The 27,056-nt window shown below is 37.8% G+C and overlaps 1 protein-coding gene across 1 annotated transcript in view; it reads right to left on the bottom strand.

Annotated features, from left to right (window-relative positions):
- Positions 1-16,506: 16,506 nt before the first annotated feature.
- Positions 16,507-27,056, bottom strand: part of camkmt (calmodulin-lysine N-methyltransferase) — a 99,874-nt gene continuing 89,324 nt past the window's right edge. The window contains exons 10-11 of the mRNA XM_082154250.1: positions 25,246-25,377; positions 16,507-18,129 (exon numbers count right to left, since the gene is read on the bottom strand). Of these exons, the coding sequence (XP_082010376.1) occupies positions 18,037-18,129; positions 25,246-25,377 (225 nt within the window). The 3' untranslated portion in view covers positions 16,507-18,036. The remainder of the gene's footprint in view (positions 18,130-25,245; positions 25,378-27,056) is intronic.

Here is a 27,056-nt window from a genome sequence, read left to right as displayed (position 1 = left end):
TTTTAGCAGCCATCTCCACTCTGGTTTTCATACAGTAAATACACATTGTACTTGTGACTGAATTTTGCTGAAGTTATTCTCTCTAAAAAGCTGTACCATGTAGTATAATTAATGGTCTACACCCAATTATATATTCATGAATATACATGAAAATTAAATCAAAACTTTTTTTGAAGAACCATCTGCACAGTATTGCAGTAATAATTTAAAGACACTTCACCCAAAAAGGAAAATTCTGTCATTTTCTTATTTCATTCCTTTCTTTTTTCTGTGACTTTCTTTTTTGTTTAAAACTTTTCCACAAGATAAATAAAGTCATACAGGTTTGGAACGTCATGGGTGAGTAAATTATGACAAAATATTCTTTTTTTGGTGAACTATCCCTTTAAGTAATGATGCAAGTTGCATGTACATGATAATTTGGTCAAAGAAGCCTTCCAGCTAGAATCATGTTGTACACGAGGTTGTGCCCTAACTAAATAAAGGAACCATGGCTTTTAAAAGTCAGATCAATTTCATACTCTGTAATGATGAATCTGTTTGGGATATTGGGCCTTTTGTGTTGGCAAAACAACACGCCACAGTGTACTCAGCTATTGTTGTGGTGATGCGCTGTTAAATCCGATTTTCTGCCCGTATGGAAATTTCATGTCACCCCTGCTGAATAAGCCCCTTTTTACACCTCCTATCTTGTTCTTCATCCGCTACGGTGCGGTTCTGGGAGTTGAAATCGCCCGGAGACACATTCTTTAAACAACGGATGTCTTCACTCAGTCTGTAGACCTTTTTCTTACCACCCACCACTTTTAATAATTAGTTGCAAGCAATGACTCAATTCACTGCTAACCCAAAAACAAACTTGTGAGGTATGATACTGTTAACACGGCTTTGAAGGTGATCGTGTTTTTATTTTCTCCATGTAGTTTTGATAAATGTTATTTTTTATTTTTTTTAACAGATGAGTTGTTCTGGATCCAGAGCTGTGCACAGCACCCCCTGCAGGGACACACAGCTGGATAGAGCAGTTGTCAGATATTTCATTTGCAGCATGTGTGTGTGTGTGTGTGTATATATATATATACACACACACACACACACATTATTTATACACACAAGATATGTGTATATAGAAATATGTAAATTACATAAGTTAATTATTATTATAAGCTTACATTGCTTATTTATTATTAGAATTAACAGTACAAAATTAATAATAATTATAATACTTTTTATTTTTATTCCTTTTTTTGCCACTGAAGGTAATATAGTTATATTAGTATTTGCTAAACATGTGGACCCATGTGGCCTGACATAAACTGACGTAAGTCTGGAAATATTTGTTTGAGGTTTGTGGCGTTTGTAAACCTTGTCTCATGCTCACATTGCTGATTAATTATTATGGTTAATAATAATAATAATACTTTTTTTATATTTAGTTATTTAATTACTTTGATTTAGGCTTTTCTAAAGCTTAATTGCTTATTTGTCATAATAATTATTTTATTTTATATTGTATTGTATTTGCTTACATACCATTAAAGGATAGGCCCTGCTAATTTGGCATTTATATTTATATTGCTAAGCAACACAGTTTGTGGACCCAGTGGGGTGCATAAACTGACTTAAGTCAGTAAATATCTATTCAAGTTCGGCTTTTCTAAAGAAGCCATATCTTCATTATTCCAGCTCAGCACAGACCCTTGGAAACGTGACTCTGACAACAGTTCCCGGAGCCAAGCTCAGGTTCATATACCCTGCTGAAAACAAATGCACGGAATCCAGTACATGTGACAGGCCTTGATAGCGATGAGGAGGGATTTCAAAGAGCCTGAGGGAGTTTCTGCTCACCCTCACACAGACCACCCTCTCTCCTCTCTCCTCTCTCCTCCAACAGTCGCTTCCGCATCACTGTCCAACAGCCAAAGCTGTCCTCTTTACATTGTCAGAAGGGTGCCATATTCCTTCTCTCTCTCCCTCTCGTCTTCATCCTATTTTCATTCTCCCCTTCATTGTCTTCATGAAATTGGCAGATATAACATTTAACTAAATGCAGTATCTCCTCAGGGCTGTCTGGCTGTAGTTCACTTTGTGAAGGGGGTCGCATTACAATTTGCTGAGGAGTGTGATTCGAGAACGGCAGACTGAGAGAGCAGGTAGGGAAGAAAAAAAAAGAAAAAGTAATTTCTGGATCCTTGTTGAAAAAAGGTCAAATGCTTTTTAATGACTGTGTTTTCCGATAATGGCAAACGGGGACGGGTAATAATAAACTTGCAGATTGGTATCGTGCGTCGTGCACTTAAGCGGAGCGTGGCATTGAGGACTTAATTTACTGGCGTGGTGCTAGGCGACTGTCACCAGGTGTTATTTCTCTATTCCAGATGCTAGCCCTGTTTGCCACAGGCCAGAGCCAATTTAAAGAGAGCAAATACAGAGGTGCGAGTGCCTAGTGTGCAGATACTGCTATTGAATGATGAATTAGAAACCTAACACAGATATGAACAACGAGTGGACTGCATTCACTAAAAAAAGGAAGCGATTCTTGGAACCAATTCTTGGTTTAATTAAAGAGAAACAAAGAGAAGGACACGGATAGGACAGAAAGAGAGATCACAACCATAACGATTAGCTCTTCTGTCTTTGATTAATTACCAGTGAAGCTCTGACGTCTCACTGTTATTTTATTTTCAGGGCTTTCACCTGTCGGAATATTTCATTGTGAATTGATTTGGTTGATGAGCCTAATAATGTAAGATCAAAAACAGGTATCAGAGGAAGTGAAATTATTGTCATATTATTGACATACTCTCACCAAGCTTTTATTAAGAACTCTTATTGATGAAACGAAATAAATAATTTTGTAAAATTTTCAAAACATCTCAACTGGGTGTTAATGACGTTTTGTTTTTCTCAGTTCTGAGAAAACTCATTTTAGACGACACTAAATAGAGACATTGACATTAGCATGCGTTTATCTAGCAGAGGCTTCTTAACATAAAATTTCCCTTCGAGGAGCTACTAAATGCTGTAGTACTAGGGGGATTTTTGACAGCTGGCGCTTCAGAGTATGCTGGGATTTTTCACTTCACTCAATACTTCAGTCTTCAAGGGAGTTTTCATTATACTAAACACTGCAATGTCTTGCAAATCTCCACTCTGACAGGCTAATTAAAGGGACAAATCTGTAGTTAGTGTTCATTAAGATACACCCATCACATCCTGTATGAACCTGACTTAGTAAGATTTCATGTACAAATTCTGCTTTCTGCATGTGTAAATCTGAAAAGATTGTTTCTCTCATATTAATCAGTTTAATATTTTACAATGTTACAAGATTCAAATGTGTTAAGATTTATAAATCATAATGCTAGCATAAAATAAGACCTTAGCATGCTAAAATAGCTGATATTTTGAAAGAAGCAACAGTAATTTATGTTGTCTATAAGATCTGTAATACAATCTGTATTTGTCTGTAAAATTTGTAATAATTTTTGTAAATATCTCATATTTGTGTTGGAATGCACATTTATTTAGATTATAGATTTCTGAACTGTATTGAAGGTAAAAATGTTTAATTACTAATTTTATTTTTTTAATAATTTCAAATCAACACAGATTTTGGAATAACAACTGATACTTTAATATTTGTATAATATTGTTAAAAGTGCACTTTTCTTCTGCTAAACAAATCATTTGAACATTAGAATCTGAAAGATATTGAATTGCTCCTTGTATTTGCTTCTTTTTTTCTGCTAAGTAAAAGATATTTTTTACAACCTTTCAGTGCAAATTTATTTGTATACAATCTTAATCCTCTAGGAGCAGTTAAACATTTAATAAGTGGAAAGATCCGTGAGAGGAAAAGGACTGAAATGCCTGAAAACAGACAAAGCATAACGGAAGTCTGTCTCCCACGATTGTTCTCCATTACCTCCACCATACAAGCACTACTGAATGTCCCGCAGCATTTAAGAACTGTGCCAATTTTTCATCTCTATTAAAATATTCAGCAGAACACCAAGTCATACACCAGCCCTACTGTCATGTTTTAAAAATATATGGAAAAGGCTTTTGCTCTTTAGACCAAGAGTATAATGCCAGATGTTATCAGGAGATTTACACCATATTTTTTCCATTTTGAATGTAAAGATATATGACTTAGGAATACAGTGAATGGATCTTTGTCTTCTGGATCGTTCTTACGTGCATTATTGTGAATGATTGGCAAAACACAAACACATTCCTTTGTCTATTCAGACCTTGTTCCATTTGCGGTCGCCTTGTTCAGAATTTGCTTCTTGTTGCCATATGCCAAAACAAGCATTTGTTTAGCTGAGGAGGAGGAGGTTTAATTCAGCCAGTCATCTGAAAGCGTTGGGTTCCTCCTTGAGCTTTTGACGGCGTACTGCACTAACATTCTTGGCGGCCTTAAAGGTCTAGTGCATTCCACAGAGAGTGAAATCTGAAGCCAACCTTACAGATCCGTCTATAGTGACGTACACGATTTTTTTTTTCCCCCTCTGTCATTATTTTTCTTACAAGCATATGCCCCCACCCTTCCTTTAGTCAGTCCCATTTGTCTCCGCACTGTTGTTCCTGTCCTGAGAGAATTCTCAGGGATGGACAATGCATCCCAAGCAGACCCACTGCACATGAAGGGCATAACGGTTGGGATGCAAAAGGCCCATCGCCACCCCGCTTCGATCAAGAGAGCACTTCTGTGTCTCAAAGGTGCATTTTGGGGATTTTTGAGGGTTCCAGGAGTGGGGAGCTTTGGACAAGGTAAATAGATGCACTCAGGAGGGAGAAGAGCATCTTCGCTCTTAATTGGGGATCGGGGAGGGGGGTGCTCACTTTGGCACTGTTGCGAGTTGCTAGCGAGCCTTTAGGCGCATCCTCACAATGTGAGGTAATTGGGATTTCTACCTTTGCGAAAGCTGCTAATTTTCCATAGGAAGTGCTAACAGGACCTTTGTCCAATATGTTTTCCTTTTTCCTTCCTCAGAGAGTTACAGGACTGAAGAGCTGGGAATGGCTGGGCCCACTACCTGAGTGGAGGAGAGCCTCCGTAATGAACCACTTCACATAGTGGTTTACAGGGGGAGAAAAGAGTGAGAGAAAGGCCACAGAAAAGGAAGCCTAATTCTGTGGCCTGAGAAAGGCTGGGGCCACAAAAGGTCTTGTTTAAGGACGTTATTAAGGGTATTCTTCAACCGTGCTTAGTCTTCAGTAGCAATGGGCCACTTAGGACAAGTGTACCAATCTCAGTCCCCAATGGAAACAAACTGACGCCATCTGTCAATGTTTACCATTATGGATTTCATGTATCAAATCCCATATGCACAGCTTCAATACCGCAGTGGTCTTCAGCATTGTCTGAGACCAAGATGTGTTGACCAACTCTGTCGCGGATCGTGAAGAAACAGAGCTGAATGTCTCTTCAGTCTTAAGGCAGGACGCTTTGTGTTTGGCGGATTGCTTGTGATCGTCTCTGTTTGTCAAGTGACACTATTTTCTTTCTTGACATTGTCATAAGTGCAATTCACATGAATGTCTCACTGAACTTAATCAAAACAGGTCAAACACAACTTGTTCGTGATTTCTCTGTTATTTTGCATATGTATTTATTCTTAAAATGGAACCTAATAGCATCACTCAAAAACATTTTAGCATACTATAACAGCTTTGTTCTCAGAAATATGTGCTTATTAACTTATGCATTCAAATTGTGTCCTCTTTTGGTCCAGAACTTACAAAAACCGACAGACAGAGAAATATATTTAGTCCTGGAGGCTAGAGAAAGAAGCAGCTTTTTTCTACTTCTTCCTCCCCCTTAAACCACCCCTGTCTCTCTCTCTCTCTATCAAACAATAGCCCCCTACCCCTTACCCTGAGTCAGTCTCCTGCCCTATAGGACATTCGGCATTCCAAAAAGTTAGCCCTTCTTCCGTTGTGCCTTTGTATCTTGATGGCCTGGCTCCAAACGAATGTGAACAGTATTGTGTAGGTTGGTGGCCTTTGGTTCCTGGCTGTATTATATTCTGGATGCTTTTTCATACCATCTAAAGCGGTTCTGATTGGGCGCCTCAAATTATAAAAGCCAAAACTTCAGAAACAAGGAACTAAGATTTTCTTTTTAAATAAAATATCAGTAATGATTAGTGCTCAGGCTGATGCTCTGATGTGAAGCATAAAGTACAATATTGAACGTACAATTGAATCAATTGCAAGTCTGGATATTAAAACAGAGAAGAGAGGTTATTTTAAATGATCACAGTCAAATTGAGTTATTATTTCATGCTGCAAGGAATATGACTTTAAGAACTTGTTCATAAAAATTCATGGCAGTCAGATATTATCTTATTGTTTAATATTAAATTACTACACTGAAAAATAAATGGTGTAGAAACTATTTTCACTCTGAAATTTCCCAATTAATTACAAAGAAATGACAAGTAATGCATTGAATAACATGTGAAACTTTGGAGTAGACTGAGATAGTATTTTCTTGTAAAACACTCCAATAATCGGTTTTATTTACAACTTTCGAAAACAATTTTTACAGTGCTTATCTAAGATTCTCTATTGAGTCTTCAGACCTTCCAAAAAGGCATGATGCATGATCATATTTTTTGACAGTCAGGAGTTACATAGTGCTAGAGATGTTGCGGTAATGATTGTGTAGATCTTAGAAATGGCTGGTATGACTGCATGATTCCATTCAGCAGTGGAATATGATGATTGTAATTTCACACTGTGAGAGACACACAGATTGACGGCCAGTGTCACGGTTCCATTAGAGTTACTTCACTGTGAACTGGCGAGATGCTCTGTTCTAGAAACCACTGTCACCACGCTGCTGCAGAAATGACAAGCGCTCCAAAGAGAACACGACTATGAATGTGTGTCATCTTTTCTTCTCCCCTTGCAACGTCTTCCTCAATAAAGCAGCAGCAGAGAGAACAAAAGGAACAATGAGAGGAGAGAGAGAACGAGAGAGGGCATACTGTATTATAGAGAGAGAATCTGCGTTGACATCTGAATTACATTTCAGACATGTGGAGAGAGAGAGAGAGAGAGAGAGAGAGAGAGAGAAATAACCACGTCTCAAATGTTTATTTAACTCTTTGGCTTTGTCTTGTCACTCACAACTCAAAGCCACAGCTGAAATGGGCATGTATACATTCACTGGCTCACTGATAACTGACAGACTATCTGTACATATTGCAGGTTTGGACGCAAAAGTGGCATAGTTGACATTTATATCATTTAACTTCACTGACATTTTAGCCTATTGCTCGGTATATAAGGCACTATCTTTGTATGACACAATTCAGCTTTTACAAGATAGTGACAATGTGTCAAAAATGGCACGTTTATATATGTACTGTATGGAGATGTTTCGTGTATACACATATGGAAAGATGTTATCCATAATACCATGTGAAAGGTGCTGTATAACATGGTCTGGAGTAAAACATATTTAAAACGAGACCAGCAAAACCAATTGTTTTCAGAAAATGTATTTTAAATTTCTTTAAATAAAATGTTAAAGAATTTTATCGGCGGAGACGCCGATATTATTATATATTCACTGTATGAATGAAACGTATACTGAAACCTTTTTTAACTTAATATTGGTAAATGCTGAAAAGAGAAAACTATTCACCAATGTGGTATGAAAATTAAACATTCTTTATTTTGCTTTTCAATTAATCTTGTTTTATTTTGCTTGTAATGGTGCATTCCTAATTACAAATTTGACTTATGCTGTCTTATTTATACTGTTTACTTGTTTATACTGTGGGACTAAAACTGATTTAAAAAAATTTAAAAACATAATAATTTTTTTCTTAAAAAAAAAAAGTTGGCCTTTGAATTCCTTACACATCCTCTTCCTGTTTAAGAATGACATATATTGAAATAGATGTTTTATTATTTTTGAAATTATGATACTGTGTGTACATATACATGTGTGTGTGTTTGGCAGTGTGAGCCACCCTGACTAAAATGGCAGGTTTGGTGACACTATATATCACAGCACAGCAGGGCCAAATTATCCTCTAAATGAATAGGGGTTATGAGTGTGATACACTGACAGTCATACCCTAATACACACACATGCATAGTCTGAATGCTAAAGGGAAACAGAGAGACCTAATGCCTGACACCTCATCCTCATATAACCTCATTACAACCTTTCAACAGAGGTTAGAGCCCCTAAGCATACACTTAGTGTGCTTTGATGGTTCTGGATCTCAAAGTGACAGTCAAACACCCCCTCGCCGTGCAACTCGTGCTTCTCTCCTCTCTCCCTCACGCGCTTTCCCTCCACACTTATTTGGGAGCAATTTTATGTGCCAGCATGGCACATAATACACTTTTAATGGACAACTAATTCTCTGCCATTAATTTGTCAACATGATTACTGGATCTGCCGTTTCAGCTCGGCAAAGTCTGGGTTCCTTTTAAGTATATACGAGACGTTAATGTGTTTCTATTCAGGTTTACATCAAGGGACGTCAGAGATTTACATAATGCGACCATTGAGGTCCATGACAGCCTGCTTTCCCCCCCGAGTTCACTTTTCTCACTTGATTCCCACAAAAGACCTCAACGTTTTCAGGCTTCACCCGGCTGAATACTGTCGTTTTTCTTAAGTTAAGATGTGACTAGGATAGCTGGGTTAAAAGGAATAAGGCATGAGAGAATAACCTGTTTGGTTACAACAATGAAAATATTTTTTTAGGAGGTACAATTATTCTGATTCTGGTCATTTTACTCATGTGAAAATATGCCAATGGGTCCTGTGCACAAAATAATAAACTCTGCATAAACGCGCGATGCAAACAACAGCACAGGACATGGAAGGTAAGGTGCATGTGTGACCCAAACTTCTGTGGACAGGTCATAGCTACACACATAGCCCCGAACTCTCCTTGCCACCCATCCCTGGAAACACAAGCTCCTTCTGGCAGGAAGTTGACAAGGCAACAGAGTGAGAGATCAAAAAAATCCTGCACTAAAGTTCTGGCGCTGTTCCATAGACACATTCTGCATGTATACAGTAGTCAGTCATCAAAGGACAAGGGATTGTTTTTGCCGGTTGTTGGACATTTCCTTATGAGCAATCTTTGATGCTGGAGCTGACAGACGGGTCAAACAGAGGGAAATCTCTCCCTCTTGTCTTTCAACTGCAGTGGGGAAGGCATATTGCAGCTATTGTTCCCCCACTGCTTATAATATTCAATAATCTGTTGCATAAATATGCAAACGTAAATATGCGTATTCGTGTATCTAGATACTTCTAAACATGTTAAACATTAAACGATTTAAGACTATTTTATTATTAACAGAATATGCCAGAATACATATTTGCATAATTAAGTATAAGAGTACATTCAAATAAAATAGTAATAGTAAAATAACTATTAAATGTAATAGTTTATTATGTATTTTTGATGTGCTGAATTCAAATATGACAATTAAAACAACTGATTGGCTACAGTTTCCAAGATATGTAAGCTTTTACATTTTATGTTTATGTGTAGATACACTGTAAATTGAATGATCAATAAGTCATGACAACATATATTTTTACATGGCTTCTAACTCATCAAAATAAGTTAAGCAAAAATTTTTTTTTTACGTTATACAAGATTCAACTTTAAGTCAGTTTAATGTTATTTAAGTTGAGATGACTTAAGCATTCCAAGTTGTACTTAAAAAATGAAGGCAGCAACTTTTTTTTTTACAGTTGCAGTGACCTGTCCTGTTTATGTAACACTTTAAAAATCAGCAAAAGGGTTATATAAATAACATTTATTATGAAGAAGAAAAAAAAGTATAATATAGTCTGTAATTACTCTGTGCTTCTTGGCTTGTCTCTTGCATTCATGAAATGGAGCATCTCTTGTCACTTTCCAGCAATAGTCTGAGAGCAATGATGGGCTCCATTTGCCCTGATAGCATTGCTCCATTGTTGCAGTGTATTGGTGAAATCGCTCGCTGTGCTCGCCGCTCACTGCTCCTCAGTGAAAAGAGTGAAAAAAATCTAGATGAGAGTGCAAAAAATTTACCAAGGCTTTTGTATGACTCTTTGAGGAGGTTTTCCACCAACAACCTGTAATTGTCTGCCTTGTTGTTCCAGAGACAATTTATCGCCTCTAACTGGAAGGTTTTCCTTTCAATCTTTTCCTTGCCACACGGCCAGTGCATGGTCAACTGCATCATCTCGAAGAAATTCAAGAATCTGAGGTCCAACAAAGACACCTTCCTTTATCTTAGCCTCACTTAACCTTGGAAAATTTCCATGGAGGTGCTTGAAAGCTGCTTGTGTTTTGTCCATGACCTTGACAAAGTGCTTCATCAGACCCAGCTTGCTGTGTAAGGGTGGTAATAAAATCTTCCTTGATTCAACAAGTGGTGGATGCTGAATACTTTTCCTCCCATGCAGGCTCCAATGACTGTCGGAGTGGCAAATTTCTTGATGTAATGGGAATCTCTTGCATGACCATTCCATTTGCAGAGAAAACAGCATTACTTTGTGTATCCAGTCTGCAGACCAAGCAAGACAGCAACAACATTCAAAGCACTGATGTTGGTCATAGTTTATGTACCTCAAAAGTTGTTTCATGTTGTCATACATTTACTTCACATGGACACTGCTTGACCAACTGGAATTGATGGCAAAACAATGCTTTAAAAACACAGCTTTTTATTCTGTTGTATATGTCGTATACCAACCCAATAGCATATCCTAAAAACTAGAGACAATCAACAGTTTTAAACATCATTTTCGTTCTCAGTGATCAAGCATTAGTAAAGTTTGACTATATTTATTTCAGAAGCATTCTGGCTGTAGACCAGTGTAATACTAATAATGATAATAATAATAATAGAGAACAATGAATAATGGGAAAAATTATTTTACTGAAATGTAGCTTTGAATGAGAACTTGGACATTCAAATTCGGAGAAATTTTTTAGAGATCTGCATGCACAGATTTCATGGAGGCGAAGTTATGCAATAGATTTTCAGGAAGAGCACAGTGTGACAGGCAAAAAAAAAAAAAAAAATCCAGCTCTACTCTTGTTGAGAGTGGGTTGACGTTATCAATTTGAAAAGCGGTGGGAACCCAATTAACAGCATCAAACACCTAATTAGCATGAGCTGTGTGAGTTAAACTGCAATAAGACCTGGCTGTATTTTATGAGTTAAGTCTGGATACATTTTCTGTAATCCGAGCTTCGAAGTGTGGCGTAATCTGCTTAGAAAAATACCCAAGCAGAAATTCATATGCCAGACAAAGGGCTCGGATTCAGGATAACATTACAACCTTCTGACTCATACAGCCAACAACAGCTGCAATATAATAAAATTACATAGGTCTATATCTTGGACAAAATTGTAGTAATTTTTGTCTGTTTGGTTAAAAAATGAAAGCTGAGATAAGAATTTGAAAAGATTTTTTTGGTATAAAATGCAATTACAGTCCAATTTGAATTTAAGGCAAGTGCTGTGCCAAAAAGAAAAGAAAAAGAAAAACACTGCAGTCTCTGAACTGAGTCTTCATATGGGACCAAGTATCGTCAAGCGTGAATCAAGCCAACACCACAAACAAAGGCTCACATAACAAACTAAAACTCCTGCAAGAGAGCCTTAGTAAAGCGTATTTACAGTGTTGAATTAAGCAATAGCATAATCCCTGTAAAGTCCACTCAAATATACAAAATTATACTTCCTGGAAATAAATGCATGCAAAAGTGTGTTCAAGTATGATATATACATGCTGAACAAGAGCTATGCATTATATTGTTTTTTCTTTTTTGTGAAAATATATGAATTATGACCCAGTATTATCAGAGGAACAAGTCCCCCCCACCCACCTCGAGATTTCAATAAATGCGTCTCTGTATTTATAGATTTTACTTGTATTTTACTGTATGTGCGTCTGTCTGCGGGTAAGTGGTGCACATTGCTGCTTCATTGACCTCTAGAAAAGAAACTGACCCTCTTCATGTTTAGCAGGCCACTTGTGAGAGGAAGAAGCTTGTTGACCAATCGCTGCAGCTGAAAGAGATGAGACAGCTTTTGAGGCGTTCACGTAGTCACCTTGACGACCAAAAGAAGCCAAAAGAACTTCATAGCACCAAATCCAGTTCAGGTTGTATATAATGAAACAAACTGTGCATTTAGGACACACACACACACACGGCCAACAGGAGCCGTTGTGTGTGTGTGTGATGCTAAAATATACAAGAAGCTCTGTCAAAACTGCCCACCCTCTTCTTCATGTAGACTGCATACTAATTCAACATTATGTGCCACCAATCAACTCCACTGAGTGCATTCACTTTCACAAAGCCTCTACCTCTTGAGCGCTTTGGATCTTTTCCAAAAGGCTTAATGTCAAATCCAGGTGGAGGATAGGATAAGTCAGTTTGATGGAGAGCTGGCTTTTTCAGACTACTCTTTCATATGGCCACTTTCTCAATAAACGGAGCCAAGAGGTCTCTCTCATAGTGCGGCATCAAGATCGAGTTTAGATTTAGCTTAGCATTATAGCAGCATGTTCAAAAACAGCAATCTGCGAACCATTACACACTGCACATATGCTATTTGCTTTGTTATCAGAGAGGTAACAGTGAGCTCTAGGATATGCATTGATTTTTCGAAGCAATTTTTCTGATTCATTCACAGCTTCGAACCACACAGTCATGGTACGTAGGCATTCGGTTGTTCTGAATAGTACAATTTCCTCTCCGGAGGGCAGGAGGAAAAGGTGTAACTGACTGATTTCTTTTATTCATAAGGCTGCATGTCAGTAAATTCATCACAGACATTTATTCAGGTGAACAATGCTAAAATCGAAATGTTCCTTGAACATTCGCGGAGATACAAGATTTAAAGTGGCACCACGTCGCAGAGATGCCGGTGCTCAGAAACAGGCCGAAGGGTCCACGCTTATTTTGACTTCACTTAGCATTTGGGCTCTCTCTCTGCAGAGTGGGTGGAAATGAAAAGGTAATCCAGGCCCCACAGGGCCGGTAGCAGGTGTTGGAAGGGAAAGCATTCCAACTCCTGCTGCTAACACACTCAATGGCTCTCAGTGGAGAAAATGCTTTCAGGAACTGTGCACTCACTTCCCCTGATTTACTCTGCCCGTTAGAGGGAAACCTTTTTAAAGCCCAACTGCGGAATTAAGGACAGATACTTTAAAATCTACTTCTTCAATAAAAGCAACACACCAAAGCCAAACCACCTTTCTGAAGGAGAGGAATTTTATGAGGGGACCTTTTATTGGTTTTAAACTCAAGGTCAGGCGATATGGCTTGCACGTTGGTCAGAATTTGGGATGTGAAAACAGCAATATAATGTCTACAAAGTGCAAGCAGCACATTAGAGAGTTTGCCATTTAATAAAACTTATCAAAACATTCATATCCCAGTCTTCACACAGACAATACATTCAATAAAATACCAGTAAGAGCAAGGACAGATTAGGGACCTGCAAGGCCACCATCCAAATACAAATTAAATTTGGCATGAAATTTATCAGTTTTCTAAATGCATATATCTTATTGTGAATAATTCAGCCATGAATTCAATAATTCTTCCTTTTTAAATTTTTTTCTTTGACATTGTAATGTTTAATTAAAATGTCACAACTGGATCTTCCGGTTAAACAACAGACTTCTCTCTGGTGACGATGCAGGACTTCTCCAATCATTTAGTCCGCTTAAAGTTACATCTGAAACTTTTATTTCTTTTTCTGAGAATCTGTTACACTCAGATGTACCATGTACGTCATAATATAGAAGAAAAGATGTTGCTACTTTATTTGTATTTTTTTAATAATACAATGTTCAGCCCGTAAACTGAAACTTTGTATTTTTTAGCGAATACAACATAAAAAAAAAAATTCCGCTGTATATTCATAGCCATTTTGTATTTATTGGATGATTTAATTATGTGATTTTTCTTTTACTAATTCACTGTTCCATTTGCCATGTCTTGTTTCAGGGTGTCAGGCCAGAGTGGCCCTCACAGCACAAGACCCGAGCCATAATCCATCCTTAAGATGAGAAAACATGCTCACCTGAAACAGCTCATCATTGTCAGTTCACCTGCTTTTGCCCCGACGCTGCCAACTGCCTCAGGGAGACTGGCACAACCAAGTGAGCATGATCCATTCAACAACAGCATGGCATCTATCCGAGTTTGTGTACAAAACATGTTTTAGGAAGGGATACCAAATCAAACTGAAAAGGATCACATTTTATTCTTTAAAAACATTGTCTCATGTGCTCTCACACTAGCACCACAAAAACAATTGTTATATATTTTAGTAATTGATATGGGTAATATGGAATATGTCAGAATTAAACATTACATTAATAAACATTCATAAAACAGTATAAGATCTAATTTTCTAATTTTTTAAATATCTAATTTAGAATTCTTGCAATAATCTTATGAGTAGGCTAGTTGCAGCCTGCGAAATATATTATAATATTGATGATATTAGCATTTAGCATACATTTAAAAAATAAAGAAATAAACTTTTAAGAATAAAATTATAATTTTGGTAACACCTCACAGTAAAATACAATTTGTTAACACCAGTTGATATATAATCTCAGACATAGGTATCATAAACTAAAAACACGAAGAACGTTTACAAAAATTATTTTTTATCAATCTAGATGACTTAATTGATAAATATATTAATGTTTATTGTTAATTCATGCTTCTTCATAATACATTGTTCATTTTTACAAATGTACTGATTAACATTAATCTAGGTTAATAAATGCTTTAAGAGTAATGCTAATTGTTAGTTCATAATGCCCGAAAACATTAACTAATGTTAACCAAATGAAGCCTATTGTAAAATGTTACCATCATTTTCATATACAACCAAAATCTTACTCTTAAATATCCAATTTGGTTCCTAAAGCACTACAAAACAGCAAACAATGTACTTTAGACTGACAATAAGCCAAACTACAGGTTACAGGCATGCACTGCCTTTTAATAACTACCTTTTTCCTCTTTTTCACTCTCTCGCTCCACTTACAGAGTATCTGGACTCTCTCTCTCTCTGTCCCTCTGCATCTTGACACAGCACACTGAGCTTAATCGCACATAATTGGGTGGGAGGGACAGTGGGCCGGCCCAGGCTTTGTGTGCAAAGGGCAAGTGGTCAAGTTAATGGAGCCCTTGTAGTGAACAGGGAGCTCTCTCCCTCTACTGGGACAGAGGGAGGGGACAACGGACCTCTTTCAAATCTCAAAAGACAGAGTTGGGTTCCTTTTTACCCCTCCCCCTCTCCCCTCTCTCTTTTCCATAGACTGACTGACAGGATTAGCTGCATAGCGACTCTACAGCTGAGCTTCAGTTGGCTATCAGAGCATGGGAAATGAAGAGGCCTAGAGTGACAGTCAAACTGTGAACTGAGGCACATGTGAGGCCATCCGCCAGTACAGGGACTATGCAGGACATACAGCCAGGTCCAAAAGTGAGACCACCAGTGGAAATGCTAACTTAAAGGGATAGTTCACTTAAAAATAAAAATGTGCTGTTAATTTACTCACCCTCAAGCCATCAAGATGTTGGTGACTTTTTTTTCTTCAGTTGAACGGTAAGGAAGATTTTTGAGCTGAAACCTTGGTCCTGGAGATTCATATAATGCAAGTCAATGGCTACCATCACTTTGAGAGTCAAAGAAAGATATACAGGCTAAATAAAATTAATAGCCGTGGCTTATGACAATACATTGAGGTCTTACGAAGCGAAATGATCGGTCTGTGCAAGAAACTAAAGATTTTTTACATCATTATTACCTGTAATCCACAGGGAGTCTTGAGCGCAACGTATCCCTTTAATACAAACGGTTTCATATAAAAAAATTAGTAGCATAACAATATGAGTGAAAATTGTATTTATTGAAACTAATTTGATCAGGGTTTGGTCAAAAATGGAACAAAAATGTTCTAAATATTAGTGATAGATTTCCCTCTTTTTTTTTTTTTTTTTTTTTTTACATCATAACTTAAAAACATTGCTAAAACTAACCTAAAACTAATTTACAGATTTTAATGAAACACACACACACACATTGCACTGTACAAACTGTATATTATATAACCCTAAACCTACCATCACAAAAAACTTTCTGCATTTTTACATTTTTTAAAAAGCCATTAATTACTTTATTTTTAGTACCGGTTTTACAAATGAGGACATCCCCAAAGGGAGGTTTTTGGACACTTTTGGGTACAAATTTCCCCCCAAAATATAGTTAAGGAGGTACACACACACACAGACACACACTTTTGGCCTCAAACATTTGACCAAACAAACAAAAAACAATTAGAATATTTGATTTGTACAATTACTGCATTAAATACAATGAAAAAATGTGGGCATTCATTATTATAACCATGAGACTTCACACCACAAATCAATTATTCTGTGATACAAAAAAATGACCAGAACACAGAAGGATTCAAAACAATGATTTAATCACAGTCGTTACAAGCACCTGCAGTGCCAGCGAGAAACAATCACTTTGGACTCGTCTGTGTTTTGTACAAATGTAATCACAGTGCAGAAGCGCACAGCCCTGAACAATTCACAACCAACCAAAGAGCTCTGAACGAGCAGTCACCAGCTCACCACCAGGACAAAACAACAGTGGGAAAAAAGAATACATATAATAAAATCAACCAACAGATTTATATATACCAAAACATAACTTTTGTATACAAGAACAACTCAGAAACAAAATAATGTTGTTTTCTATTAATTGTATCCATTAAGAAAATTTTGATTAAAGGTATAGTTCACTTAATAATGTAATTCCAAACCTGTATTAATTTTAATTCATAACATAAACAAGTTTAGTAGAATGTTCAAAAACATTTTCCCATACAATGAATGACGGTGAACAGAGGCTGACAAGTTCCAAAAAAGGCACCGTAAAAACATCACACAACTTTCCAGCTATTTTCCAAGTCCCCTTAAGAACGTTGTGTGCAGAAAAGTCTGAAATTGAAATTGAAAATGCTCTGGAAATCTTGCTTGACACTCATGGTCACCATTCACCTTTATTGTACGGAAAAGAGCAGTTTGGACATTCTGCTTCAAATAACCCTTTTTTTTTTATTCTAACAAAGGTTAAAATAAAATAAAACGGATTTCAAAAGACATGAGGGTGAGTGAGCAAACAGTGACAATTATCTCTTTAATGAGGCCATTAGTCTAGCGTGCACATTGAGTGCTCTCGAATCATACAGGACTCAGTGGAGAACACTGCTGCAGGTCTTACCGGTGGTAGTGTGACGCTGTCAAGACATCAAGTCAGACTCAGTCTGGCCTAATCTGTCATATCTTGTCAGTTCTTCGATAAAAAAATGCCAGGTGAGAGCATTTCACAGTGAAGCAAATAACATTCAGCGCAGCAGCATCCATCTCAACCCTTCATAACCTTTGGTGTCAGAATGAAGCTTTGAGTGTAGATACCGAATCAGAGGCTAACGATGAACCGAGAGCTGGTGTCATTATGATAACAAGATCTCACGATCGAGACGACCCTACGGCCTCATTTACGTCTTTGTAAAGAGGCGAAGATAGTCCTGCAAACCTGATTAGCTGGATCAGCCTCCAAAGTGGAATTCATAAATTCAAAATGTTCTGCCCTGAAACATCATCTCTGATATCACGCATACTCGAATGAGTTCATATCTGAGCGTCACATCCGCAGCGTCTGTAGGACGAGAGGGAGGGATGTGTTCTCCATTTAACACATTTCACACTGTTATTGCACAGTAAACAGGTCAAGCACACACACACATGGCAACTCATCTACACAGTCTGTTTTCAAAGCACACACACAAGTGGTAGTTAAAAAAGGTATTTGAGGAGTGTGATAAGGAGTGTGCGCACGCGCACAGGAGGTGAGGACACAGTGGCAAAGCCGGGGTGGGCGGTACAGAAAGGCAGCCTGGCGTGAGATGGCATTGCCCAGCTCAGATCAGATCAGGGCTGGACTGGACCCGTGAGTGAGAGTGAGGAGAAGAGGATAGTGGATGTTCTCATCGTACACCTCCTTTCCCTCTCTCTGCATCTGGAAAACAAGATGCAAATGTTTAGGAAGTCGGGGAAAAGGCGGTAAAAATGACATTATTGAATCAATAACTCGCATGTTTGGATTGTTTCACAGTATTTATATAAATAAATGTAATAATAGTACTATATAAATATCTGGGCTGATGACATGACACAGTCTATTCATTTTTTTAATTAAAAATGTAAACATACAGTGACTTGTAAACACAACTAAATGACAAGCATATTTTTAATTTCTGAATTAAAAATCTTTTTGCCAGGTATGTCTGTGATTCTTTTAATGAGGCATTTTCATGTTATGATATCAGGAAAGATCTGATATCATAAATTAATAAATAAATGCCTCATTAAAAAATTGCATTCCTGAAAACAAAACCTTTTTAATTAGTTCGGCATATTTCATGATCATTTCTTACAAAAAGTATTTCAACAAAATAGATTTGGAATAATGTTAGAAAGCAGGGAAGCAAAATCATGCTTGTGACCTACATGCAAAAACATGCAGAAAAAACAGGAAGTGATGTGACCTTCATGACGATATTAAAATTCAATGCCTTAAAATGATCAGAAATTTTGACTTTTTAATGACATGGCAAGGTTAGTTCAGGCAGTAAAATGTCATGTGGTGCGACTATCCAACTGTGTTATTTTAGTATTGTATATTTAATATTATAGTATTTATTAATATTTTGAATTCGCTTTTATTTTTATATTTTAATTTGAAACTTTTTGTAATTAATGTTATTTGTGCTTTTGTCATTTTTATTAGTCTTTTTTTTATATATAATTCTATTAACTTTTTTTCAGCACTTCAACCTAAAAAGTTGAATTCAAAAGATTGTCATAGCAACTAACTGAAATAAGTTATGGTTAAGATTAGATTATTCTAGATATCATCCAATATTTATATTTCATTTTATTTCAGCATTACAACACTGTTACCCCAAAACTTTATATTTATGAATGAATAATTCATGATAATTTCATTATCCAAAACTCATAAAAAATAATTAATTAAATTATTGTAAAGTATTTTGAAAAATATATTTTGTATTTTGAAAAATATATATTTTAAATACTTCTTTTTTTTTTTTTTTTTAAATAGTAAAGATTGGGTTTGTTGGGTCAGCACAATGTTCAAAAGAAACCTACTCTACTGCTTTCATATATTTTCATATATGTTATATATTAGAGGAAGAACGTTTTATTTAATTTTAAAAAGAGTTTCTGGGATATGCCCTTCACTCTTCGGATATGCACTGCTAACTCCCTTTAACAAACAAGGACAAGTGGCAAGATTCCCACTAGCTGCTTCATAATGGCCCGCTTAGAGTAGAGGTGTCTGCAAAGTGAATGTCAGGCAGCTCTTGCTGCACAATCTGCCCTGTGGGTCTGCTTTTCTGCCAGTGTCTGAACTCTAGAGTTGTGGCAGTACACTCAGTGCGCTGCCAGTCTCTTCTGCCCCGGAGCGCAGCCCTGTCCCAAACAATCAGACACTCCGACAGCACTTAGAAAAACAAACATGCAGTTCATTTATGAAAATAAGACCCCTCCAAACAGCAAACGCAGCTGACGTGCATGTATACATTTCAGAGCGACTAAAATGTGCTGGAGAAGCGAAGAGTAGGTCACATACACAATCACTACCACAACTTTGTTATTATATTTGTGAGGTATTTTTAGATACAGAACACACCAACCCATCCGTCGTGTTATATCATTCCCATGTGAAATTAAAAGGCTTTTTCAGGCAGGGAGTGTTATGAACAGTAGTATCTAAACTCCATTGGCTACAAGCAGAGAATAAACCATTACAAATGAACGTAAAATCTGTATAAACACCACTTGGATATTCCCACGTGGACACACTCTCTCATTCTGTCTTACTCTAACATTCACCTCATCCTCTCTGTGGCTTGAGATAAAATAAAAACAGATGCCCTTCATGTGCGTTATCTCTCTCTCCACCCCTCGACACGGCAGCCAATGTTTGAACCCGCGACCTCTCTGTAATCGGGGCAGCCAGCCGACCAACACTAAGCCCAATGCGGAGACCAACACATTCACACCAAGCCAGACAAGTGAGAGTGCAGTCAAATAGAGGGTGTGTTCAAATCACCTGACGGTACCCTGCAAAGTAGACTTCAAATGTTTAGTCCAAACAGAAACACTACAAACAGTAATGGGAACAAGTGCACATTGATATATCACATGGTTTAGAGAGGGACATTTTCCCATTAGTCATTGCACTATATGAAATGTTTTTATTGAGCTTAAAGGGATAGTTCACCCAAAAATAAAAATTCTGTCATCATTTAATGGTACTTACTCCTGTGTTGTTCTAAACCTGTATGAGTTTCTTTCTTCTGTTGAACACAAAATGAGATTTTTTGAAGAATGTTGGTATCTAGACATATTTTTTACTATGGAAGTCAATGGCTCCCGTCAACTGTCTGGATACCAACATTCTTCAAAATATCTTCTTTTGTGTTCAACAGAAGAAAGAAAAGTAAATGATGAAGACAGATTTATCATTTGTGGGTGAACAATCCCTTTAATTCACCATAGGCTTTTACACAGTTGCCGGTATATAAATATCACAAAATAGTTATAGAAGATATATACTGTAAAATTAACAAATCACATTTATAATTTTTTTAATTACAATTATATTTGAGGATAATGAACTATATTAATTTAAAATATGTTTTATATAATTAAATGTATATTTAAATATTAAACAGTGATTTATTCTCACTACACACTCTACCGTTCAAAAGTTTGGGGTCGGTAAGATTTTTTTAATGTTTTTGAAAGAAGTCTCTTATGATCACCAAGGCTGCATTAATTGGATCAAAAACATAGTAAAAACAATAATATTGTGAAAGATTATTAACATTTAAAATAACTGCTAATATATTTTAAATGATAATTTATTTTTGTGAAGGCAAAGCTGAATTTTCAGCATCATTACTCCAGTCTTTCACAGTCACATGATCCTTCAGAAATCATTCTAATATGCTGATTTGCTGCTCAAGAAATGTCTTATTATCAGCAATGTTGAAAACAATTGTGCTGCTTAACATTTTTATGGAAACAGCATATATACTGTTGTTTGTGTTAATTGTCATTGTGATATTGTTGTCCACAGATATCCCCTTTTCAGAATCACTGTGTAGGGACCCTGTAAATTGTAACACAGCTAGAGAGTGTGCACATGGAAGTTGGGATTGAGAGAGAGAGAGAGAGAGAGAGAGAGAGAGAGAGAGAGAGAGAGAGAGAGAGCGAGAGAGAGAGAGAGAGAGAGAGAGAGAGAGAGAGAGAGAGAGAGAGAGCGAATGAGAGAGCGAATGAGAGAGACCAGAAGGAAAGTGAGCGAGCGAGAGAGGGAGCAATAAAAGTGTTAGAGAGTGATATAGCAAAGAAGCTTAGAAAGCGAGAAAGAGAGAGAGAGGAAGGGGAAAAAGGCAGCGAGCTTGCAAAGGTGAAAAGTTTAACAAGCAAAGCTGTTCCTCCTGATCACAGGCTGCTAATCAGCTTCATGGGTGGCTGGATAAATCGGCTCCTACTTTTTAATCGCGCGGCTGCCAAGATGCAAGTCATTTATTTTATTGCTGCTTTTCCCTCCCTCTCCTCTTTCCCCCTCAGCCAGCTTTCTGCAACGAGGAGAGCGAGAGGCGTTCTTTAGAAAGCACGGGATGAAACGGACAACCGGATGCTCGCTCTACAGGCTCCAGAAATGGATAGATTTGGGTGTTGAACGCGCAAGAGAGCAGATATGGCCAGACAGACAGCTGGAAGTTGGGGAGGATGTAGAGAGATTAAGTTAATATGTGTATGTATATGTGTGGGTGTGGACGGGGGATGTCTGAATTAAAATTCATGACTCCCTTCACAACCATTTGAGTAACAAGATTAAGATGGCCGAGTAGAAAATAGCTGCATTATCAGGCGGCTTGCAGTCCTCCAGCTGCTGGTGCTCTATTCCAGAACAGTGGGGATAAGAGGATAACACACAGCCCCCTCGCCACGTCCCCAAACCGCTGAGAGCCCCATCCGCGGCCGGCCCGGCCTGCACACACGGGAGGGAGGAGATTTAGGGTCTTAAAGGAAACACTTCAATCTCCAAGACATCAGAGGCTGGCTGGAGGTGAGAAGCGACAGACGACCGTACGTGTAAGTCCGGGAGGGGCCCGTAGACGCTGCTATAATAGAACACTGTGATTTGGGATTCTGAAGGAGGTGGGGCATGTGATCCATTGTCTGCCGTGCGTTTCTTTGTGCACTTCTTTCCGTACGTTCTAACCCAACGCGCACTCGCAGGGGGCAGGGTGTTCATCAGAAGATAAGAAAGAGGAATTAATCACTTTGAGATATGATGAGGGCACTTCAGCTCGCCCCTCATATCACACACACAGCTGCGTGAACTGACGACAAACCGAGAGTAAAGACGCGAACAGGGGGACTCTTGACTCAGCTATCTCGGCCCCTCGCTGCTCATGTCATTATCCGCACAGAAACACAGTAGGTGGTCTGGCTCAAAATGATCCCGTTAGACTTCAGGTGCATCGGGGCAACACAATGACAAGTTGACTGCATTAGCTAGTTAGGTGTGTGCAAATGGGCAAGGGTGACACCGCTTTTTCTCATCTTTTTACAATACTTGAAGGTGCGATTTCACACGTTTTGCTGAAGACGTCCACCGCCAGTAGCTTCAACCGCATGGCCTCTCTGCAAACCTGCAGTGGTTCACAGGCAGAGAAGATTGATCCAGTTGGCTGAAAATAAAATCACAGCTCATTCATTAACTCTTTTCTGACGTTTAACAGGGGTTGGGCAAAATTCAGAATTTTAAGAATGGGATCCCCTTCAGTTTATGAGTGTGAATTGGAATTGAGTCGGCCACACCCTAAGAATGCTGAATTGAAATCTGAATTGGAATTACAGAAAACTGGATTCAAAAATATTCAACAGTGGCATATAGGGAAATTAAGTTTAAGTTAAGTTGTTCTTCTATCTTGGTCCAAAAAATGAGTTATAAAAAAAATAAAAAAATAATAATAAGTAGGACATAAATTAAGTACAAATTTCTATAGGTGACATTTGCAACAGATGCAAACAAAACTGCAATACAATATAATGCTGCGATCATATTTAAAAGGACTTATTCAAATTCAAATATGCATCCTGTTTGCTCCTTCAAATCATATTCAATTGAATTTCAGGAACTTTACTATTTCTGCTGTGTTACTAATATAATTTACTATTTCTATTGATTTATGTAGCAAAGGTAAAAGTAATTGGTTGTTATGCTTTTATGGCATCACAATGTTTGTTAATTGTTTCGCTTGACTCTGATTAAGAACTACTGTACACAAGACTAATGGAAATGGTACTGGTAATTTTCTGTCAGGACATTATTTGTACGTTTAGAGACATTTCTTTCCAAAACACAACACAATGCAATGTGCAATTTAAAGGGGTGGTTGATTATGATTTCACTTTTTTAACTTTAGTTAGTGTGTAATGTTGCTGTTTAAGCATAAACAACATCTGCAAAGTTATGAAGTTCAAAGTTCAAAGCAAAGGGAGATACTTGCTTTTAAAGAATGTTTGTTTTTTTATATAGTGTTTTTTTGGTGATTTTTGCATTTTATCGTGACAGGACAGAAGAGAGTTGACAGGAAGCGAGGTGGGAGAGAGACGGGGGATGGGATCGGGAAAGGTCCACGAGCCGGAACTCGAACTCGTGCCGCCCGAGCGCAACGGCGCTACATGTCGGCGCGCTGACCACGAGGCCATCGGGACAAAAGAAATCATTTTTTAAGGACTACAACAAACGGCTGGTAGGGACTACACAACATTCCTCTAGGGTTAGTGACATCACTAACCCTAAAATATACATAAACCCCGCCCCCGGGAATGAGATTTATAGATTATCATGACAGAATATGCTAATCAATGACTAGAAGATAACTACACATAAGCTACATAAATTCATCAACTAACCATTCAGAAATGTCCTTTTGCATTCTACATGTTCACTTCTTCTTGAGTCTCTCCATCTTTGTCTGACTCCGGTTTGAACATAAACATTGACATTTTCATTGCATGTCTGTGTGAGGTAAAATGACACAAGCTGTTGTAGCTCCGCCCCCTGCGCTGAGAGCAGCAGCTCATTTGCATTTAAAGGGACAGACACAAAAACGGTGCGTTTTTGCTCACCCTCAGAAAGTTAAAACTTTAACATGCTATATAAAAATATCTGTGGGGTATTTTGAGCTAAAACTTCACATACACACTCTTATTTTACATCTTGTGAAAAGGGCATTATACCACCCCTTTAAATTACAGGTAAAACACCTGTGAAAAATCACAGTACAAAAGCCCTATTTTTTACTGCCTTTGTGTACAGGCTTAAAACTTTCCACTTTAGTTATTGCATTAGGTTTGTTCACAAATATTAAGAAGAAGAAAAAAATCCTTTGTACACCACAAATCTGCATTTCTGATTCTCTCGCTCTCTCTCCTTCTCCCCATTCAATTGATGTCTCTAAATTCAAGCACTCTTTCCTCAGTAGCCACAACGACCCCTAAGAGTTTTTCTGCTATGTCCATCACTACAGAAGTAAAGTTCCAATCACTCAGCTCTTGAGTCCCGCTGACAGGCCCATTTATGCCTCAGGCATGGGCAGGGCCGCCACTGTTCGGCCTGTGGGGCATAATAGGTCCGCACAGCTTCTTCGGTAACCAAAAATGGCAGCCGTGGCTGTGTTATCGGTGCAAGTTAACCAGCTGGACAGCATTGCTGCTTTGACCTGGGAATGGCATTTGTGCTTTCAGGCAGAGGGAAAGGAGTAGCACCATGCCCCACTCATTTAGGGTTTCTTAGAAAGACAGCTTTTGACTTTTAAGAGTCCATTTTGAGCTTAAGATACAGACTCCCTGTTCCTGTTCCTGCTGACATAGCATACTGTACTTCAATGAAACGTTCAAAATACAAATGTACTTCACGGACAAAGGCGGTGGCAAATGCAGAAAAACTTCATACTTTGTTTCTCAACTTTTTGACACTCAAATATACAATAAAGCCACATATACATACTGCACACACCTTTAGGTGAAGGTCCCACAAGTGTGAGTCGTAGTTGTCATAGCGACACACTCTCAGGCCTGCGCTCTCTCCCAGTCTGCAGAATTCTGCCAGTGTGTCTCCTCTGGTAGGGGCAAATACAAGAGCGGTGCCCTAAAGTGACAAATCACAAACGTAAAGATACTTTACTAGTGTTTCACAAAGAACAAATTGTGCATCTGCTAACATCCAATGGTGAATGTAATGATCTTTGTTGATCCATTCTAATCAACCATTGATTTGAGGGACAAGTTTACAGTTTATGTCAGTTTTAGGCTTACAACCAGGGCTAGGTGCTTCTACATCAGTGTTATTCACCTATCATTTCCCTCTGATTTTCAGAATAAGTAATAGGTTAAGTTAGGTTTAGGAGTACATTTTCTAAAAGGAGTGGAATGTTGTCTCATGATCAACAAAATATGGCAGACTCGACAAAATCAAGGTGACAAACATCCAACACAAGTAAAAGTAAATGATAATGTATGTTACAAGACCACATCAAAATACATTCTTCAATAACCTAATACTGACACTACTTTACCTTACAGATGAGTGATTCCTAGATATGGACAGTGAGATCATATAAATAATGTTTAATCAACCATACTTTACAATACACTGCACTCCTTTGCTAGGGATTATAGGTCAGAGATGTTTTTGCTAAATCAATACTCTTGCGTACAAATTGCTCTAATACTATTACTACTACTAACAATAACTATTATCATTATTATCATGATTAATATTAGTAGTAGCAGTAATACTAGTAGTATTAAAATACTGTTGTCCTGTTTGAATTTGCAGAAACAACTCTTTGGGGCCTTAAGGGTGTGTTCACACGTCAAGTTTGGTTCTCTCGGTTCTTTTTGTCTGGACCAAAAAAGAAAATGATACATTTATTCCTGGTTCACTCAGCGCTCACGCTGTCATTTTTAAAATTGAACCTAAAGATACCAAACAAACAAAAAAGGCTTTATTATGTATATTTTGCAACAGAACTTACCAAACATCCAAAACAAAGCTGCTTTCCGAAACAAAGACGTCTTCATTTGGAAGCGGACGGAGACCCATCCTTTCAGGGGTCTCGGTCTGCTTGTTTGGTTCGGATGGCAACGTTCGCACTTATTCAAATGAAACACTTGCAGAGCAACGGCTAATTCATTTTAATCGAACCGAACCTGCAAAGTGTGAACACACCCTAAAACACTGCTTTGTTTGTATGAATGGTCTGACTAGTCAATTTTTGAGTCAACCAGTTTGATTTTAATCCCTCAAATAAAAATGTGTGGTAGACTCTGGTAAGATTTTAGCGCAGGGGGCTGAGCTCTATTCTCCATCCGGCCCAGCTCGTCTCCACTGCATCTCAAAGCCCACACAGTGTACGTGGTGGTTTGCATCATTACATTCTATTTGATTTCTCCCAGGTATTATATTAGATAATAAACAAAAAGATTAAAGCTCACTTAATCCAATCAATGGCTGGAAGCGCATCCCCTCTCTTTATAGATCAACAAGCCCAGACCAACCAGGCAAGCTAAGAGGATTACCCAAAGGTTCAAAGTTTCTTTGAAATCCTTCGGTTTTAAATATTATTTCATATTTTGTTCATAATATTGCTTTAATTAAATGGGCACCAACACAAATGAAACAAACAACAGCTAATATGAGAACAGGATCATCTCAATACAACAGATGTTTTAATTTTTTCATAAGCTCTACACGGGTTGTACGCCGAAAGCACACACATACACAAACCCACATATTTACAGATGTGTTAATCAGCTCTGTATGCT

This window comes from Leuciscus leuciscus (genome assembly GCF_965113295.1).
Source record: "Leuciscus leuciscus genome assembly, chromosome: 22".
NCBI lineage: Eukaryota > Metazoa > Chordata > Actinopteri > Cypriniformes > Leuciscidae > Leuciscus > Leuciscus leuciscus.
Note: the sequence above shows the minus strand (reverse complement) of the source record. Positions and strands in the feature narration are given on the sequence as shown.